We start from the raw sequence: 20185 nt of genomic DNA, 5'->3' as shown, positions 1-20185 counted from the left end.
AGCCAAAAATACGGTGATGGAGAATACAGACAGGGCCTCTGCTGTCTTGTACGATTAGTTATTGAAGTACAGGTGTGATACACACTATCAAGAAACAACACCAGGTTCTCAGGGTTTTTTGGGTTTTTTTTGTTTTTGTTTTTTAAAGATTTTATTTATTTATTTGACAGACAGAGATGACAAGTAGGCAGAGAGTCAGGCAGAGAGAGAGGAGGAAGCAGGCTCCCCACTGAGCAGAGAGCCTGATACGGGGCTCGATCCCAGGGCCCGATCATGACCTGAGCCGAAGGCAGAGGCCTTAAACCACTGAGCCAGCCAGGGCCCCACAACACCAGGTTCTAAGGGAGATGAAATAACTCTCATCTCCCACTTAGGAGACTAGAAAAAGCTTTCTAAGTGGGATCTGAAGCTAAGATCTGGATACATACGACTTGGATGGGTATAGAAAGAGTGCTGTGGGCTAGGAACACACCATCTATCTGTTACAGGCAAGGCCCGTGCGACTGAAGCCGGCCAGAGAAAGTCGAGGACAAAAAGGCCCACACAGAGGCTGGTGAAGTATGTAAGGACTAGTTCAGACAGCACCCAACAGGCCATGTTCAGAATTTTACATTTTATTCATGAACCTAGAAAAACTCATTATTTTAGTAAACTTGACAAGGAAATCTTATGATTGAATTTCTTTGCCTTGTTGTAGACAGATCTACTTGCTACATAGCAGTCTGTATGTCTTTGGGGAATAAGAATATATTGATCCTAACCTAAAATCTATTCTAGAGTTTTCAAATTTGTTTTTAGCATAGATACTTTGTTTAAATGAAGTCTCACTACAAAATACAAATATGACCCCTTAGCCTACCACCACTAGAACTAAAACTTTATAGACTAAGACAAAATAGAACACAGTTCAGATATGGAAAGAGGAGGCAGTTCTCACGAAGACAGTCATTTCCATCTATTCTGCACAAGGTAGAGTATAGTCTCAGGTATGAAGCCAAATACAGCCTTTAATACAGTATGTGTTTTCCAAATATTTGGGCATCTTATCACTCCACTATCCCACCCATGTGCCTAATTTACTATCTCTCATTACCTTGGTCTTTGAGTCTCCCAAACATTAGTCTTTCAAAACGTGCTCTGTGAACATTTAGGGATTCTTAGCAACTTTGAAATGGTTCTCAATACTGCTAATATTTATTTATATTGTTTTATCCCATCATTTATTTTTCTTGACTTCAGACTGTGACCTTGGAGAACAGGTCTGTGTTTAGCTCATCATCGTATCCCTAGTGCTTAGCACAGCATGTAGCAAATAAATAATCACTAAATGAGTAATATTCCTAATGTGCTAGTGTTTTCTAGGCTTTGTCTGGATATGAATTAATTATTTGGCCATAATTTTCAAAAATCTTTGGTAAAGTCATTACCTTAATATATCTTAGTCTAGGTTTTCAAATCTGTAAAGTGATGGCTTGTAGTCAGAATCAAATTAGAGGGGTGCCTGTGTGGTTCAGTCAGTTAAGCTTCTGACTCTTGGTTTTGGCTCAGGTCATGATCTTGGGGTTGTGAGATCAGGCTCTGTGCTCAGCAGGGAGTCTGCTTGAGATTCTCTCTCCTCTCCCTCTCCCTCTGCCACTCCCCAACCCCCTCTCAAATACATAAAGAAATCTTTTTTTTTTTAAATCAATTTAGAGGGAAAGTACTTAGTAAACTCTAAAGCTCCATACAAATTGTAATTACCAAAAATATCCACCTCTGTGTATCTGTGTATTTTATCTTACTGGTAAGTCCTTTCTTTTTTTTTTTTTTTTTTCTCTTGGTAGACCAAGAGAGAGGGAGAGACAATCTTAAGCAGGCTCCACACCCAGTAGGAAGCCTGATGCAGGGCTCGATATCACAACCCTGAGATCATGACCTTAGCTGAAATCAAGAGTTGGACACTTAATTGACTGAGCCATACAGGTGCCCCTGTACTGATAAGTTCTTATAATAGGGAAAGGGTAAAGGTCTCCAGGTCTCCTACACAGGCAAAGTAGTCTGTAGACCACAAAAGTTGAATGAGCACTTTAAGTGTATCTAAGGTCTTAATGTGGAGCTTTCAAACTTATTTTTAGCCATAGATACTTTGTTAAGATAAAATCTTAGAAATATAAATAAATACCGTGTTTCAAAGGAGATCTGTGCCGACTACAGGTAGAGAGCTGTGAAGAAGGGGTGAGGCTTGCAGAGGTTCCTGGGCTGAGTGAAGCCCAGTTTGAAAACCATTGACCTCATGAGTAAATATAGAGTATAAAAGAATTAGGCTCCCTGAAGTTGTTACATACTGAACAAATTATTTAGCATTCTGGTGATAAATGTGCAATATAGAACACAATTCTACTATTTGCTCTTTGTAACCTCTGGAGCAGCTGAAGCAACCAAACCATATTTGCTTATCAGTTACTATCTACTTTTCACACTAAGGGAAGTCTAGCTAGATGGGCTAATTATCAAAATTATCAATATCAAGACAAACTTGAGTCTGTTCCATCTTAATTTTCACCCTTGTTTCCAAGTTAGATTTCTTCAAAGAAGTTTCAGCTCAAAGACTCTCGATGAGTAAATTCATGTCCAGTCTAACATGGTGCCATCTTCCTCAGGCACACGGTTCAGAAAAAAAGGATCAAAGTTTGAGTCCAAAGTCTGGCTTGACTTGTTTTGTGTACGCTTAGCCAAAGTTAGAGAGTGAATTCAGGATTCTAACTAGTAGGCTGGAAATTGCTGGAGCTAAAGCTATGTTGGAGAATTCCTCATTCATACCTGATACCATGATCTCAGCCACTAGCAGACTCTGAGATTCTGTAATGCTCTCTTCAGATCCTCTATTCGTGGATGAGACGTTCAATGGCAACCCTTGATCTGCTTCACTACCTAGTAAAGATCAAAAGATACAGTTAATGTACCTTTTATGATCAAGAAACTTGGACTTAATTTGTACCTGTGGCTGTGTGCTGGTTGTTTGAATGTAGACTTGTACAGCAAGAGCATTCAGGGAAACTAGCGGTGTTTTGTTGACTTGGAAAATTTTGCCCGCTACACCATACCCTCCCAGTTTCTCCCAGAGCACTTGATGGTTGAGGGTTGGGGGAGCCAGAGAGCAAAAAGACAGGACTCTTTTAGGTACCGGCAAATACAGTAAGAGTAGAATCTAAGATCCTAACGGACATTATCAACTCACAATCACAACCCACCATCACTAAGGACAAATTAATAAGATGATCTCCCTAACCTGCCTTCCATGTATACTCCTCCTTTAGGTTACTTTCAATACTTATTTTACCTGTATTTAGAAATGTGTAAGGGTATAAACAAGTCATACTTTAACATAGGCATGGGACCTATGCAATTCCATAGTACATAGGAAAAATGGATCTCCTAAAACACTAAGTTCTCAAACTGTGGTTCTTGGACCCCAGGTTCCCATTGCATGCACAGAGTCCATAAGGTCAAAACTATTTTCACAAAATGCAAATACATGTGACATTGGACATCAGGTAAGACTGCTGGCATCCTAACATGAATTAAGTCTATGGCACCAAACTCAACTAAAAGTCATGTTCTTCACTGTACACATTCACATACACACATACACAAACAAATCCTGTCTCACTTAAGAAGAGCCATGATGAAGCAGTTAAGCATTATTCATTTTTTAAAATCTCAACCATGGAATACTTGGCTCTTTAAAATTCTATATAACAAAATGGGAAGTATTTTCTGGGTACATTATGGGGTACATTATGAAGTGACAATGGTTGTCTGGTCATCTGGAAGAAAAGCACTGTGTACTCTTTGAGCTGCAAGCTGAAACTATCCTCTTTTTACATTGAATATAATTTTCACTTGGAAGGCTGACTGACAGAGTTTGTTATGAACACTTAGAAATTTGGCAAGCATGTTCTCAAAAATGAGGTGAATCTGTCATTTCAAGAAAAACAACTGACAGTACTTATAGCTAATGATAAAATATTAGCTTCCCAGTAAAAAGTAGAATTTTGAAAATTTTTCTTCTCTACCCTGAGCTTGACCAAAAATACCAAAACTCAAAGACCCGTCTAATGAGTTTGATGGTAATAATTAATGAACGTGATTTACATGTGTGACACTTGGAAGATATGCACAACTCAGGCAATCCGTATTTTCATATGACCAACATGACACCACAAAATCATGCATTGGTAAAAGAGTCACTCAACGTACAAAATAGACCACTGGATTTTAACATAGCTGGTGACAAAAAGTTTATTGGTGTGGCTTCAGATTCACACTGCAACTATGGTTTAAGAAACTACGACCTGCCCAGTTCTGCCACAGTATCGAAAGAAGACACACAAAACAGTCATCTAAAAAAGCTATTAAATGATCAATCCTCTCTTTTCCAAATCTATGTGTGAGGTCAGATTTTCTTCATAGGCTTCAAGCAAAACAACAAAGCAACAGATTTCACATAGAAGCAGATATGAGAATCCATCTGCCCTATATTAAGCCAGACATTAGGATATAAATGCAAAACAGTGCCATTATGCTCACTGTATATTTTTGTTTTAGAAAATAGTTATTTCATTTATTTCCCTAAAAATATGTGATGCTCATACATATTAGAATATTGTTATAGCATAATGGACATATTTTTTAAACTTTAAGTTTTAATTTCTAATATTATACATATTGATAGATATACCCCACATTAGCAAAAGCTTTTTGGAGTTTTCAGTCATGTTTAGGAGTGAAAAAGGGTCCTGGGGTGACACCTGGTGTCCAACTCTTGATTTTGGCTCAGGTCATGATCTCAGGGTGGTGGCCCCGAGCCCCAGTGTCAGGCTTCCTGCTCAGTGCAAAGTCTGCTCACATACACACTTGAGCGCATGTGCATTCTCTCTCTCTAAGAGAAATAAATAAGTCTTTTTTTAAAAAGAGTGTAAAGGGGTCCTAAAACAAAAAATATTGACAACTGTTTTTCTAAAGCAACAATCCATGGAAAATTCTAAAAATCCAAAATCTTCAATTCTGGTCCATGGATAATCAATCCTTGTGTTTGCCGCTTATCTATCACCAAACTTACACCATGCCTACTAGATAAACCAATTTTTTAAAAAATCTTTAATACTGCTTACATCCCCATTCAAGGGAAGCAGATCAGCACTACTCGCTACACATCACATTTGATATCTTCTTCCTCTCCTCTGCCTCAAAGTCATAACTTAGTTTTTTTGTTTTGTTGTTTGTTTGTTTGTTTGTTTCATACTTAGTTTTTTAAACATGGATCCAAACCTTCTCAGGCTACATTCCCTACACTTATTTACTATCCTGAAGTTATTTACTATAAAGAACTTTGCTTTTCATATTAAGACCAGTTATGTGGTAGGACTGTATATAACTACCTCTAAAATTGAGGCCATAAAATGTCTAAAAAAATGTCTCTGAACATTATCCGAGGTGGTCAAATGCTGGCATTTTTTCACCCCAAGTTTGGGCCACTCCACTGTAAATGCCAGGGAGGGGTGGAGACTGGCACTCAATGTTTTGGATAGTATCTTTTGTTAGTTTTACAACTAGAGCAGGTCGACTGAATTTAATCTTTAGTAAGAAGCCCAAACTCATGAGAGCAGAAAAACAAAACAAAAAGACTCAGCATCCCTAAAAGCAGGAAAGCATTTTTGGGGGTGGGGTGGGGGGTACAGAGGGAGAGAGAGAATCTTTAAGCAGGCTCCACATCCAGCATGGAGCCCAATGCAGGGCTCAATCTCAGCACCCTGTGATCATGACCTGAGCTGAAACCAAGAGTCAGACACTTAACTGACTGAGCTACCCAGATGCCCCGAAGCAGGGAAGCTTTTAAAAACGAAATATTAAACATCAGCAGAGGCATGAGGATTGATGTAGAACTACATCCCTGAGCCAAAATAAAATAATTTAACCATACAATTTATCATCTTACCTGCCGGAATCTGATGGCCATTCAGAGCCAGACACATTTTGCCATCTGGGGCTTTCACGAAACCTTCACGACACAAACACTGAGCAGTTCCAAACCTCTCTTTGCAAATATGTTCACAGCCTCCATTTTGATGTAAGCAGGGCTGTGCTCCTTGTGGGGAAAAGAGGAACATTCACAGATGGGCTTGGAGATCCAAAAAAGTGCCATTGATACAGATCACAGCGTACAGCTTTTGGGGGGAAATTTTCAGTGTATCTAAATGGAACCTATATCAAGATCTATTTCAGAAGATTTCCTAATGGAGCCAGTTCTAAGATCAGCTCGGAATGTTATTACCTTGTGCATATTTATTGAGTATAGTCAGTACTTTTTTTTTTTTAAGATTTTTATTTATTTATTTGACAGAGAGAGAAAGAGATCACAAGCAGGCAGAGAGAGGGGGAAGCAGGCTCCCTGCCCGATGTGATCCTAGGACCCTGGGATCATGACCTGAGCAGAAGGCAGAGGCTTAACCCACTGAGCCACCCTTGCGCCCCAGTATAGTCAGTACTTCTGTTCAAGAAGCTCGTTAGGCGGGTATGATCCCTATTTGCTGACTCATAATCTAGTCAAACCAACAAGGGGCAATCCAGAAGGAAGTTAGTACAGGACACTGATGATGTTCAGGCCCTGGCGCTCTCAGGGGGTAGGGAAATGCCCCAGTCGAGATAGAAGTTTCTGCTGCAGGTGTCTAAATCACCCCCCATCCCTCATTTCCACCCTCAGTGCCCTTAACCCAAGACTCCTTGGAAAGGACCAACTTAAGTAGAAGCTGGTCAGGAGAAGCAAACATGAGAATGGAAAGATGAAGCCCAAATTTACTACCAGATTGTCTCAGTTTAAACCCAATCCAAATCTCGGGAAATCTTAACATCCACCCAGATTAGTGAGAATTGCCATATCCTCCTCCTCTCCTATCAATTAAAATAGTTACAGATGCCAGCCAAAGAAACACTGTGTGACATGGCCAGTGTACCTGGTTTTGCCAATGGATGAACTACAACCAGTGATGAAGGCTTCAGCATGCTGCCTCGGAGACGTACCCGGTTTTTGCCCGTCCTCTTGTTCACCCTCATTACCGATGGCATAGTCCAATCTGAGAGCCACACATGGTCCTCAAACACAGCCACAGCAAAAGGGTGCCCTGAAAGCAGTTTATATCCAAGTTTGAATCTAAGACAAGTACATCTTGTCTTTGCCATGAATATTTTTAAAAGAACAAGGCTTACAACATGCTCATGTGATTCCCACACTAAAGCATTCCTTTGCTATAGCTGCTAAGCAAGGCACACACCACTACCTATGCCTGAACCAGGGAAAACCCACATGGTGAGGGAACCTTGTTCTAGAAGGGGAGCCCAGTGGTATGAGGTGCTCACATTGTCACACAGCATTTGGGGCATGGGAGAATGTGGGCTGATTGACAGAATATCAAGAAGGAAGAGGCTAGGGCAGCAATGTTGTATTTGGTGATTCTGTCCCTATAGACTAAACTTCAGTGAGTTATTTTACCTGTTTTTGCACTAGGTTCCTTGTATTTTAAGTGGCAACACTAAGTAGTAGGCTAAATTTGCAAGTTGTTGTAAAGACCTTTAACAATTCGAAGTAACTCAGTAACAGTCTCTTTAAATTCCCATCTCCAGCAACACATTTCCCTGCATTGGACCCCCACCTCCTTTCCTGCCTCTCCTGTTACCTGGTTTTAGTGCACTGGCCTGTGCTCCTGGTCTCATTCTTCCTGCCTTCTCTCACACCTTGTTCGGTTAATTATCCCTTTCTTTTACATCTTCACTCTCTTCCTTCTACTAGCTGCCTTCCCTTAGCTCATTAATATCCCCATCTCCCTGACCCCTCTAGCTTCCTTTTGTCTTTTTCCTTCCCATCTTGGCCAAGCTGATTAAAAGTCATTTATTACCTACTGCCTCCATTTTCACGGCTCCTGTCAACCCCTAAGTGGGCTCTTCTGACCCTACCTCAACTAACCCACCTCTCCATGCCCCTGGAACTGCCCTGATAAGATATTCAAGTATTGGTAGTAAGCAGGGAAATGCTGTAATACACTGTCTCAAGAGGTTAGAGGCTAAAGCTAGGGAGCCCCAAATTTGGAACCTTTAATCTTGTTCAGTCACATTTCCCAGACCAGTTTTTTTTTTTGCAAATGAGCAGTGGTTTTGGTGGATTAGGATGAATGTCTCCCTCTTCTGGCAGCAAACTCAAATGACTTGTGCTGGTGACAATGAGTCTCCATCCATCATTACTGACCAGAGCCATTAGAGAATCTTAGTGGTCTCCAGCCTTTTGTTCCCAATTAAAGCCATAAATGCAGCACAGACATTTTTAATATAGATATGAGGGTTTTTTGTTATGGCAAAATACCTCTAACATAAGATATATCATCTTAACCTAGGCATACATTTTAGTAGTGTTAAGGACATTCACTTTGTTATACAGCCAACTTCCAGAAATTCTTTATCTTGCAAAACTGAAACTCTAATATCCATTAAACCACAACTTCCCATTTACCACCCCCCCTCATTCTACTTTTCTATGAATGTGACTATTCTAGATACGTCAAGTAGATAGAATCATATGGTATTTGTCTTTTGTGCCTGGCTTATTTCACTCACCATAATGTCTCCAGGGTTCACCCATTTGTAGCACGTGTCAGAATTAGCTATTTTTTTAAATCTTTTTAAAATTTTTTTATTTTTCTTATTTTTAATACTGAAATATAGTTGATGAGAATTAGCTATAGTTTTTCAACAAATACCTCACACTAGAAACAATCTTTGTTAGTTTTTTAAATAGAAAAGCCACGGTTGAATGTTAAGTGAAGAATGAATTACTTCGGGGGCACCTGGGTGGCTCAGTCAGTTATGCGTCCAACTCTGGATTTCGGCTCAGGCCATGATCTCAGAGTTGTGAGATGGAGCCCTGTGTTAGGCTCCATACTGAGCCTGAAGCCTGCTTAAGATTCTCTCTCTTCCTCTGCCTTCTGCCCCTCCCCAGTCTCTACCACGCACGTTCTCTCTCATTAAAAGAAAAAAAAAAAAATGAACGAATGAATGAATGAATGAATGAATGAATCCTTCAATCTTTACATTAAAAATCCTGAGTGAGCGGCCGAGAAGCCACCACTTACTTATACGCCAGTAGATGGCACTGTAATGATGGAAATGATCACTTAGATCTTTTCAAAGCAAATATCTGATAATGGCTTTTTTAAAATTTAAATTCAATTAACATATAATGAATTATTTGTTTCCGGGATACAGGTCCGTGATTCATGAGTCTTATAGAATATCCAGGGCTCATTACAACATATACTCTCCCCAAAGTCCATCGATAATGGCTTTTAACAGGAAATTGTATTAGTCACAGATTACAAAAGCATAGAAATTATTCACAAAGTATCTGCTATGCTTTTTGGGTTAGCATATGGTATCTTTACATTCTGGTTAGGAATCTTCAAGTCCTTTTAAGCCTTCATGTATCAAAGCTATAATTTCCCACTTATTTGGGTGATGTATTTCTTAAATAATATATGCCTCCCATGACCAAACAAAAATAAAACATTTTTGTTTTACTCTCTACTGTATCTCCACTTCCCAAAACGATTCCATAAATATCTGTTAAGTGCCTGGGTGAGTAAAGTCTACGATCTTACAAAAGCTTATGATTTATTATAAAGTATACCTTTAATTTTTATTTTTTTTTAATTTGACAGACAGAGATCACAAGTAGGCAGAGAGGCAGGCAGAGAGAAAGGGAGAAGCAGGCTTCCTGCTGAGCAGAGAGCCGATGTGATTCTTGATCCCAACACCCTGAGATCATGACCTGAGCTGAAGACAGAGGCTTAACCCACTGAGCCACCCAGGTGCCCCTTATACCCTTAATTTTTAAGGAATCTTGGAACTACATAAAATTTTAAATTTACTTATCATAATCAATTTAGTGTATAATATATACCTAGAAATTCATCTCCTCTAACCCAAAAAGAATAGACAAAATAAATATGGAATTATTAAGCAGCTTCTTCATAGAAGAGATAGACCGTATTTTTTGCATCTACTCAACCAACCAGCTTCTGAATCTTTGAAGCATCTTCAGCATCTCCCTGACTCTCATTTTGATATTCTATCTATTACCAAATTCTTGGAGTTTTTCATTCACATTGACTTTTTTGTAATACTCTAATCCTCCATTTTACTTTGAAATGGCAATGTTCTATCTCAGGCCTACATTGACTGTTGACTAGACAACAGCCTTGTGACTAATTTCCTTCTCTCCAGATTTCAAACCAACCCTAATACTGCTACCTAAGTGCTTACAGGGATGTGCCAGTCTTATCATATGTATTTCCTGCTCAAGAAAATGCAGTGGCTCCTGGTATACTCAGTATTTCTCTCTCTCTCTTTAAGATTTATTTATTTATGAGAGAAAGAGAGTGCAGGCTCACGGGAGTGGGGGTAAGGACAGAGGGGAAGCAGACTTCCCACTGAGCAGGGACCCCAACCCAGGGCTCAATCTCTTTACCTGTGGATCATGACCAGAGCTGAAACCAGGAGTTTCATGCTTAACTAACTGACCCTCAGACATCCCCAGTATTTCTTTTTTAACATTCAGCATAGACTATAGCATTTTAATATGTTTATGAACATACATGTCACCCCATGAAAAATCTGAAAATATAATAGGAAAGAAAACTATAATAATCTTTGGTTATGAATGTATATTCATTAATACCTAAAGGTAATACTATGACAGTTGTACAAACGTCATTGTCTAAAACCTAACAAATGACAACTGAATAAAGTTCTTATCCCCAAAGAGGTCTTAAAATTTTTAATATTTTCCTTCTGATTTGGGCAAAAAGAAATGCTTATAAATCATCATGCTTTTATCCAGTATTCCAATGTGAAGGTAATCTTTATAGCTCAGAAGACCCCAAAGAAATCTGTCAGTGTGTTTGTCTCCATACTTCTCTCACCATATATGGCTGAGGGACAGGTGTGTCTGGGGAGTTGAGTGTGTGTGTCTGTCTGTGTGTATGTGTAAACACATTTTGTATCTAACAATTGTCAACACTCAGGACAAAAGGAAGAAATCACCCATCCCAAAGCCTCACCTACATCGTTCTGGGCAAGTCTTTGGCGTTTTGAACCATCCAGATTGGCCATTTCGATCACAGACAGCTTGGCATCACACCAATACAATTTGTCAGTTAAGTAATCAATCGTTATTCCACTGGGCCAGACCAAATCAGAACCAGCTATAACCAGTCGGCCAATGCCTTGAAGGGAAGAACTTTCAATTCGTGGCTTAATCCCCATATCAGTCCAGAATAATTTCCTTTAATCAAGAAAGCATAAAACAAATAAAATTTGCATGAAAAAAAATTCTTCTATTCTTTCATCACTGAAAACATCAATGTAAATCACGTTAGAATAAACTGAAGTGGTACACCAAGGAATATAGAAAGTACAGCAGTGTACTCTGGACATGTAATGTTCTCAATAGCAAAAATTATCTTGTCTATGTAGAGCATCTTGGACAGGAAATGCTGAATTAAGTCTCAGATCATTGGATAAAGAAGAAATAAAGAAATAAATTAGTTTGAAAAATTGAACTATATTACTAATTGAAAGTGTGTTCAGGAAGATATTCTTAAATTAGCATGTCGTGCTGTAAAAGGCAATACAATCATGTTAGCCTGTCCCTTTGATATGCATTTATAAAACTCACTCTACATGTAAAGTTGCAACATAAAGGAAATAGCATATTTATCTGTTATCTAGTTTTATACAGTGTACTCACTTAACTTGGTCAATTTTAAGTTACATGAATTGGATGCTGAGGCACATTTTTTGAGGTCAATATGGTTCATTATCTTTCATATTGGTTTGTTTAGAGATGGTTACATTCTCACTTTTTAAATCACATGGCTGGCTCCAAATCAATGATCAATTACTGCCAGTATATTATTTCCCATAGACCATCATAAAATTCCCATTAGAAATAAAATAGGCCTAGTTTTTAATCCTTGTTTTTGAACAACTAGGAAGGAATACATTATTTTCCTTAATTCTCTAAACTTAAACCAACATTTTTCGCCAATATGTCAAATTCACGATCACCAACATAGTCCTCTCATCTCTCATGGTTTCTATTTCCAGTTATCTAAATCTAGGAATGACCTATCATTCAAACTCATCTTATGTTTTCTTACATCTAATTGGTTAATGAATTACAGCCCACTTCTTTTTTAAAAAAATTAAATTGGCTTAAAAGGAAGGTTATGGGAATAACAAAACTTTTATGTAAGAATAGAAAGTCTAAAGACAGAAAAGGATGATGAAGTCATGCTAGCTATATCATTTCTGAAAGTTTGAACCAATCTCATGGATTTTCTTGATTTCTGACTCTCTGAACACCTGAGGTCTTATGACAAATTTAGGACACTAGTACATCAAACATGAACTCTCATGACCCCTATGGGAAAGTGCATTATTTTCACAAATACTTACTTGGCCATTGGATGAACAGCAATTCCTCGTGGCTGAGAGAGATCCTCCTTGATGATTATTTCACGATGTTTTCCATTTAAATCACTCCCTTCGATGAGAGATTTCCTAAGATGCATGTAATAAAAAGGAGCTTGTTACATCAACTTTCCTTTTTAAACAAACCTACCCCTTCTCCCTGTTACTTACTGAAATGCAAAGATAGGCATTCTAAACTACCTCCATCACATGTGTGCACACACATACCACATACTCACAACACAAGTCAAGGTCATCACACATACATACACACATGTCAGCACATACACCCATGAATTCTATTTTTTTAAACAACCTTCTAATCAGCACCCCAGTATTTATCCCACACAACTAAAATACACAGTGCAAGGATAAGGTAAGAGGGGACTGTGTCGGGGGCCTGGCAGGGACAAAGTCAGGAGTGTAAATACCACTGACCCCTTTTCTTCACAACCCCCCAGTTCCTGCTAAACCCACTGGAAGCCAGAGGGGAGCAGCTCTCTTCTTCATGGTCACAGATCACAGGGAGGAGAGAGAGTGGGCCTCGAAGGGTGACAGAGGCAGCTAGCACAAGGACAGCAGAGGCGAGATTTCTGTTGACTTTGTTTTCTTCCATATGATTCTAAGACAAATGGGAGTACGGAAATATTATTGCTAATCTTTACATAAAAAAAAAAAATAGGGGTGCCTGGGTTGCTCAGTTGGTTAAGTGTCTGCCTTAAGCTCAGGTCACCCTCCCAGCGTCCTGGGATCAAGTCCTGCCTTGGGCTCCTTGCTCAGCAGGGAGCCTCCTTCTCCCTCTGCCTGTTGCTCCCCCTGCTTGTGCGGTCCCCCCTGACAAATAAATAAATTTTAAAAAATTTAAAAAAAAAAAAAAACCTGTGGAATCTGGCAGAGGAGAAAATCCTCATTTCCTGAATTTTCTATTTGTTAAATTGACCTTTATTACAAGTAAGTATTTCCTGAGCACCTACCATGTGTCAAAGATTTGCTGAAGCATTAGAGACAACAGTAAACAAAACCCTGCCTCTGTCCTTACAGAGCTCAGAGTCCCGCAGGAGAGGCTGAGGGAATTAGAGTCTAGGGAACGTAAAGAATGCAAGCGGCAGACTCCAGACAGATGCCTTATTCCGGCGTGCCTCACCCTGTTTACTAAGCTGGGCTTCCGAGCAGCAACCAGGAGCAGGCAGGACCACAGGCTGAGAGAACAACCACCTCCCCTCCCACCCTGTGTCATCTGCTCAGCCTGTTTCCCTACCTGTACACTGGAAAGTATAATTATCTTTAATTCATTCAACCAACATCTGGAAAGGCCTATCCCTCGCTCTTGTGGGCAATGTCCACATACAACAGGCCTGACCAGAAACACAAGGCAGAACTATTCTCTCCTCCCTGTTCTACTAAACACTAAGGAGGTCGCTGCGTGGTTTATGTGAGTGTACTTTCTAGCCACTCGGTGGGGAAGGGGTTTCATATAGTCCTCCTCCTAGTTTCTGTGTGGGAGGGAGGCAGAGGCAAAAATGGCTCAGAGCCTGTGCTGGTCAAGTACATGGTACAAACCACCAACTCAGGGCACTGGATAACTGGAAGCCATTTGCACAACAGAGCCACTCTTAAAAGATAATTCTATTTCCAGATGAAGTGATCCGTCGCCAAGGTACTGCCGGCTGAAAGGTATTTTTGAATTCGATGTGTCTGAGTGGGAGGGAAGGAATTCTGAAGCCACTTGCTTGTGACCAGGGGAGAGAAAACTGTTAGTTCTGATCTCACGGCTACATCATCTCTAAGTTCTTACTGTTTTGAGCAGAAGTGAACTGATGAGAATCAAGACGGACGTAAGCTCTTGACGCTGGAGCTGTCTTAGGCAGGATTTCTAGAATTTACTTTCACAGCTCCCCAGGGGCTCACCCAGTAATACACTTCTATTTCATTCAGCCAGAAAGCAAATCTCTAACTCCAGTGTAGGTGATGAGAAAGCAAAGACAAGCATGGACATCTGGGTGCACGAGTTCAAGCAAGACCGTTGATCTAATGCAGTGTCTTTCTCTTTTTTTCCATGATCTAATTGGCCTCGATGCCTCTGGGATGCCCCAAAACCCACCCTGTTCCCAGGCCAGGACTTGTCCACCCAGAGTCCTTGGAAGAGTGATTTATACCTCCCAGGAGGTATAAATATATCTAAACATATATTTTTGCCCTCCTAATTCATTTTTGCTGGGCATTTGACTTTAAAAATCAGGATTCCTTAATGCTAAATAATAGCACTGCCAGTGGAATGATCACTTAGCTTCCTTCCTACAGTGAGATGTTAATGTGAATATGCCTTTTCCTCAGCCAATATAAACTGTAGGCATCCACTCTGGTTCTTTCAATTGGCTAAGAGTTACCATATAATCTAATAGCATGAGCTTGGAATCTCAGTTATTTAAATCCAATTTCTAGCTAATATTGAGGTTTTCAAGCTATAAACCTCTCATTTCCAGAAAAATTAAAGGTTTCCTTTTAACAGCTTCCATTAGAGGGAAGAGGACTTAGAAGGGCTTGTTATTACTGAAGTCCGTGAACTTGGGAAGTTGAGGTCTGATTCTCCAGCCCACAGTGGTACCCGCCTATCTCCTGAAGGCATTGTCTTGCAATAGGTACCATGGGGCCATTAATCAAACACTGAAAATTAAAGGTGCCATGCAAATGCAGGAAATACGAGGAGACCTGGCATCCTTGGAGAGGCCAAGGGCGGCTGACATCTGCTGTCCGGACCAACACTTACCTTTCTGGGAACAGCCGCAGACAAACTCTGTTATTACACACAACTAACATTTTAAAACATCCTTTTAAGTAGGTTCCACACAGAGGAGGCTGTTATTATGATTTTTATCATTACTACAACTAAAACTCCAGATCTACTTCTTGCTGGCTGCTTGCCATAGGGGAAGCTACCTTACCTCTTTAATTCCCAGGTTTTTTTCATCTTTAAATTGGGGATAAGAAAACTTATCATTTTGGGATTCACAGTGTCATGACGATAAAGCTCTTAGCATAACGTCTGATGCATTTCAGATATTCAATAAACAAATATCCAAAGAATAAAGGAATAAAGGTATGTTTAAGTAAACAAACAAAAATGAATGAATGAATGAAAATGGACTACTGTGAATATAAAAGTACCATGTTATTGATAACTGTACACCATGTCATGCATATGGTGTCATGCATTTTTTTTTTAAGATTTTATTTATTTGTTTGACAGAGAGACAGAAAGATCACAAGTAGGCAGAGAGGCAGGCAGAGAGGCTGAGCAGAGAGCCCGATGCGGGGCTCGATCCCAGGACCCTGAGATCATGACCTGAGCTGAAGGCAGAGGTTTAACCCACTGAGCCACCCAGGCACCCCCATCTGGCTCATTTTTAAGGGGAGTCATGGGAGACACCAATTGTCTCCCATGGATTATCCAGACCAAAAAAATTTTCTGGGACATAGGAAAACTACCCCCAGATCTCTAAACCTGTTCCCTGGGACTTCTCCTTCCGGATTGGGACCACTGACTTCCTAGAGGTGAAATCCTAATTAATTCTACCTTCTTTCACTTTAACACAGTTGCATAGATTGACTACATTACACTCTGTGGCTTTAAGTGCTCTGATCAAACATCCTAGAGCACAGAGAATTTCTCATACCGTCTTGTGATAGCTGCCTGTTCTCTGTGGTTAGCGGCCTCTCTCAGAAGCAAGGAGTGGCCCTCGATAGCACACAGAAAAGATGCAGCCACTTCCTTTCCCCACCCTCCTCCCACCACCGCCATTCCTTGGATTCACACAAGCCACACACACACCAAGCACACCTGCCCCTCTACAGCCAGGGCAGCAGTACGCCCAAAGGACAGGGACAGTCTAGCTTCTCTCTAGTTCTGGGAAAGCCAGCATCAGAGCAAGTAGACCATCTCTCCACTCTCGTGAAGACTTGGCTCATAACTCCCACATTCAGCCTTGCTCCCTCCTTTCAGGCTTATTCACGAGGAGACAACATGTGTCTTCTGGTCTGTACAGTGAGGGGGTGGGGCTAGCTGATTCCTGGAGCCTCTTCCAAGCCCCTCCAGGTGTGCACACCCTTCATTTGGCAATGATTTATGCACCACCTTCTTTCTACATCTCTTCTACTGATACGTGCGTGGAACAAGCATTTGCCCACGTTACCGAGGATATGGGGTATCCAGAGCAGATGCGCAGAGGATGCTCAGTGATTGTATTCAGACAAGCTTTGCCTTTCTCTGATCACAGCCTGAAGATCAAAAGCCTAGGTTACTTCTTTGGTCCTCACAATTCTCCCTTGGATATAGATCCAGTCTTGATGAAACAAGGACCACCCTGCCTGGTAGTGTGGGGGGAGTGGAGGGAACGTGGACAGCATCAGGGGCATCTTTCCTCCAGTCCCACCCAAGTGCCCAGCTATATTCTCTTGGGTTCAAAGCAGAGGGTGAGACCACGCTATCACCTATGCCTCACTCCCATCCCTCGTGGCTTACAAGTGAAGGAGGAAGCATACCCTTTGTCCGTCCAGTAGAATTTACGCTCAATCCAATCTATGGCAAGACCTTCTGGCTCATCTATGGCTTCCTCAATAAGCCTTTCTCGCTGGGAACCATCCATATTAGCTCTCTCTATCCACTTCAGGGCTGTATGGGCGAAGTATATCTACAAAAAAGAACACAGGCATTTCTATCTGATTTGTTTTTAAAAATGAATGTGGAAGAGATTATGCTGAGTGAAATAAGTCAAGCAGAGAGAGTCAATTATCATATGGTTTCACTTATTTGTGGAGCATAACAAATATCATGGAGGACAAGGGGTGTTAGAGAGGAGAAGGGAGTTGGGGTAAATTGGAAGGGGAGGTGAATCATGAGAAACTATGGACTCTGAAAAACAATCTGAGGGGTTTGAAGGGGCGGGGGGTGGGAGGTTGGGGTACCAGGTGGTGGGTATTATAGAGGGCACAGATTGCATGGAGCACTGGGTGTGGTGAAAAAATAATGAATACTGTTTTTCTTAAAATAAAGAAATCAATTTAATAAAAAAAAAGAAAAAGAACAGGGACCAACTGGAAAAGCAGTAAAAAGCATATCTGCTCTTACAAAAGACATGTTTCTTTCCCATGGCTCATGTTATCAATAGTTTATAACCTATCAGACCGCAGATAACCTCAGAAACTAAAGTATTTATTTAGTGGAATAACAGAAATAATTATTTATAAAATAATAATATATGTTATTGCATTGTGCTCAAAGAACAGAGCTGGACTGCTAATTTTAAAGTTACTTTGCAATAAAAAATATATTTAGATCTCTAAAAAAAAAAAATAATGTGGAACATAGGTACAGACATGGTTAGTAAATCTTTAGATCATATAGTGCAACCACTAAGAACTTGGCCTTGGAGATAGACACACCTGCAATGGAATTCCACATTTCACTTCTGCTGCTTCCCAGATCTGTGTAAACATAAGCAGCTTCCTCCAGGTCTCACACCCTCAGTGTCCTCCTTGGTTAAATGGGGATAATAATGTGAATCCAAAAAGGAGATATACCTATATCTGTGTACATTTATATACATATAGATATAGATCTATCCCTATGCCTGGCACATATTTCTATTACTACTGGGTAATTTGTTAAACTTTGATAATTGATCAATAACCAAGCCATTGTACTTGAACTCTAATGGCTTCTACAGCTTGAAAGGGAGCAATGATGAACAGTTTAGTGGGGGCTACAAGCTGGGCTGTGTCTTCTACTGCTCAACCCACAGCCCTACACGTCCCTACAAGTCTGGAGACACAGGTTTGTCTCCCAGTTCAGGCCCTTCTTTGTTTTAATTGAGTTGGCCAAGTCATTAAATTCAGTCTTTTCAACTAGAAAAATGACAAAGTTAAACTAGATATTTGCTAACATTTCTTTCATCTCTAACCATATTTAATTGCATTTTAATTAATCCATCTTCAACAGAACATAAACTTGCAAGTGCAAGGCTCTTTTTCACTCTCCTATGCAGACTAGCCAACGGGTACAAGAATTTTGTGAGAGTGTTAAGAACTGCCGTGGGTCAGCTGACAATTTAATGATAGCATTTGTGGACTTTAGCTGAGTAGATAAATGTACCTAAACTTCTAATCAATGATGAGAATGTTCATGAAGTGGTAACTCATTAACCAATGGGTTATCATCTTTCGCTACAGATGAAACAGAAAAGGTTCTATTCCATAAGACAAAAATGGGTACTTCTCCTATTAAAAAACACTAAGCTACAGCTCTTCTCAAACTCAAGTGTACACCCGAATCACCTGGAAATCTTGTTAAAATGCAGACTCTGCTTCAGAGGTCAGAGATGGAGCCTGGAAGTCCGCAGGACTAACAAGCCCCAGGTGATAACAGTGCCACCGGTCCAAGGACCCCAGTTTGAAGAGCAAGGACAGGAGAACTTGACAAGGGAAATGAAAAGCAGCCACATGACTGCAAGTTCTTCTAGGTCTCTTTAGTCACCTTATAAATGCTGATTATGTCCGTTAAAAAAAAAAAAAACTAGTTTGGTAACGAATCTTGAACTGATTTTGTTCCTATTATTTTCTTTCTATTAATATAATTCTTCAAGTAAGTCATATAGATTCAGTTCAAGGAAAAGAAAGAAGGATTTTTTTTATTAGTGTTTAAGTATAAAGCTTCTCTTTGCAAAAAGAGTTATATTTGGCTACCAAACCATAGCAATTAAACCCAATCAATCTGTTTCATTGTCTCCTTCGACCATTTACCTGACTGCTTCAAATCAGGAAGACACAAAAATACAAAGTTTAAAACTCTAGGAATGAATGCACTATCTAGTCATAACTAAATAATTAACTAATAGCTATGTAAATGTATAACTACCATATGATTAAACTCCAGAAGACACCATATCATTTCAAGCACATTCTAACCTAGCACAAATATAACCTACCCCAGCCTCCCACCGCTTCTGCTATTGGCAAATAATGGAAAACCTATTTATGGCAGTCCTCCTGTGGGTACAGCACTGTGCTAGCCTCCCAATGTCATCTCCAAAGAGGAGACTAAATTTAAGAGCCTGATTTATCATTTCCAATAAAATAGCTGAGTCACTGTAAGGGCCAGGGTAGGGTTATGAGAATAGGAGAGCCCTTAACATTTCCCAAATTACACTCCAGGGTATATATCTACATTTCTCTGCACCTAATCATTCTGAACTTAGCAGAGGATTTTCAAGTAGCTCAGATCATTTGCTGGGATAAAATCCTCTACTCTGTACTTAAGGCATAGCCACCTCTGTTCAACGACAAAGCCATACCTTATTTTCCACGGGGTCGTGATCAAGGGCAAAAACTGTTCCCATCTGCTGGCTGAGCAGGGTTCCATACTCTGTTCCATCAAAATGCAAGCGTCGAATGTCTTGAGAATTGGCAAACAATAAAAATGGCTGCGGTCCTGTTAACCAAATTCAAGTATGCCTCCATTTAAAATATGTCTTGAAACCCAATAAGCACTTCTGACTTCTCCTTTCATCGTGCCCTCTTTCTGCAGTTCTTACCTACTTAATATTCCACCAGTGTGGTGTAGGTTAAGACAGGG

General features: G+C 40.1%; 1 protein-coding gene across 2 annotated transcripts in view; it reads right to left on the bottom strand.

The window, feature by feature from the left end:
* Window positions 1–20185, bottom strand: part of EGF (epidermal growth factor) — a 97725-nt gene that overhangs the window by 22742 nt on the left and 54798 nt on the right. For both annotated transcript variants that reach the window (XM_032333147.1, XM_032333146.1), the window contains exons 10-16: window positions 19905–20041; window positions 17098–17246; window positions 12544–12648; window positions 11145–11368; window positions 6993–7160; window positions 5978–6127; window positions 2800–2910 (exon numbers count right to left, since the gene is read on the bottom strand). In XM_032333147.1, coding sequence (XP_032189038.1) covers window positions 2800–2910; window positions 5978–6127; window positions 6993–7160; window positions 11145–11368; window positions 12544–12648; window positions 17098–17246; window positions 19905–20041 — 1044 coding nt within the window. The remainder of the gene's footprint in view (window positions 1–2799; window positions 2911–5977; window positions 6128–6992; window positions 7161–11144; window positions 11369–12543; window positions 12649–17097; window positions 17247–19904; window positions 20042–20185) is intronic.

Source organism: Mustela erminea, chromosome 2 (genome assembly GCF_009829155.1).
Source record: "Mustela erminea isolate mMusErm1 chromosome 2, mMusErm1.Pri, whole genome shotgun sequence".
NCBI lineage: Eukaryota > Metazoa > Chordata > Mammalia > Carnivora > Mustelidae > Mustela > Mustela erminea.
This window is presented reverse-complemented; position numbering and strand designations above follow the sequence as displayed.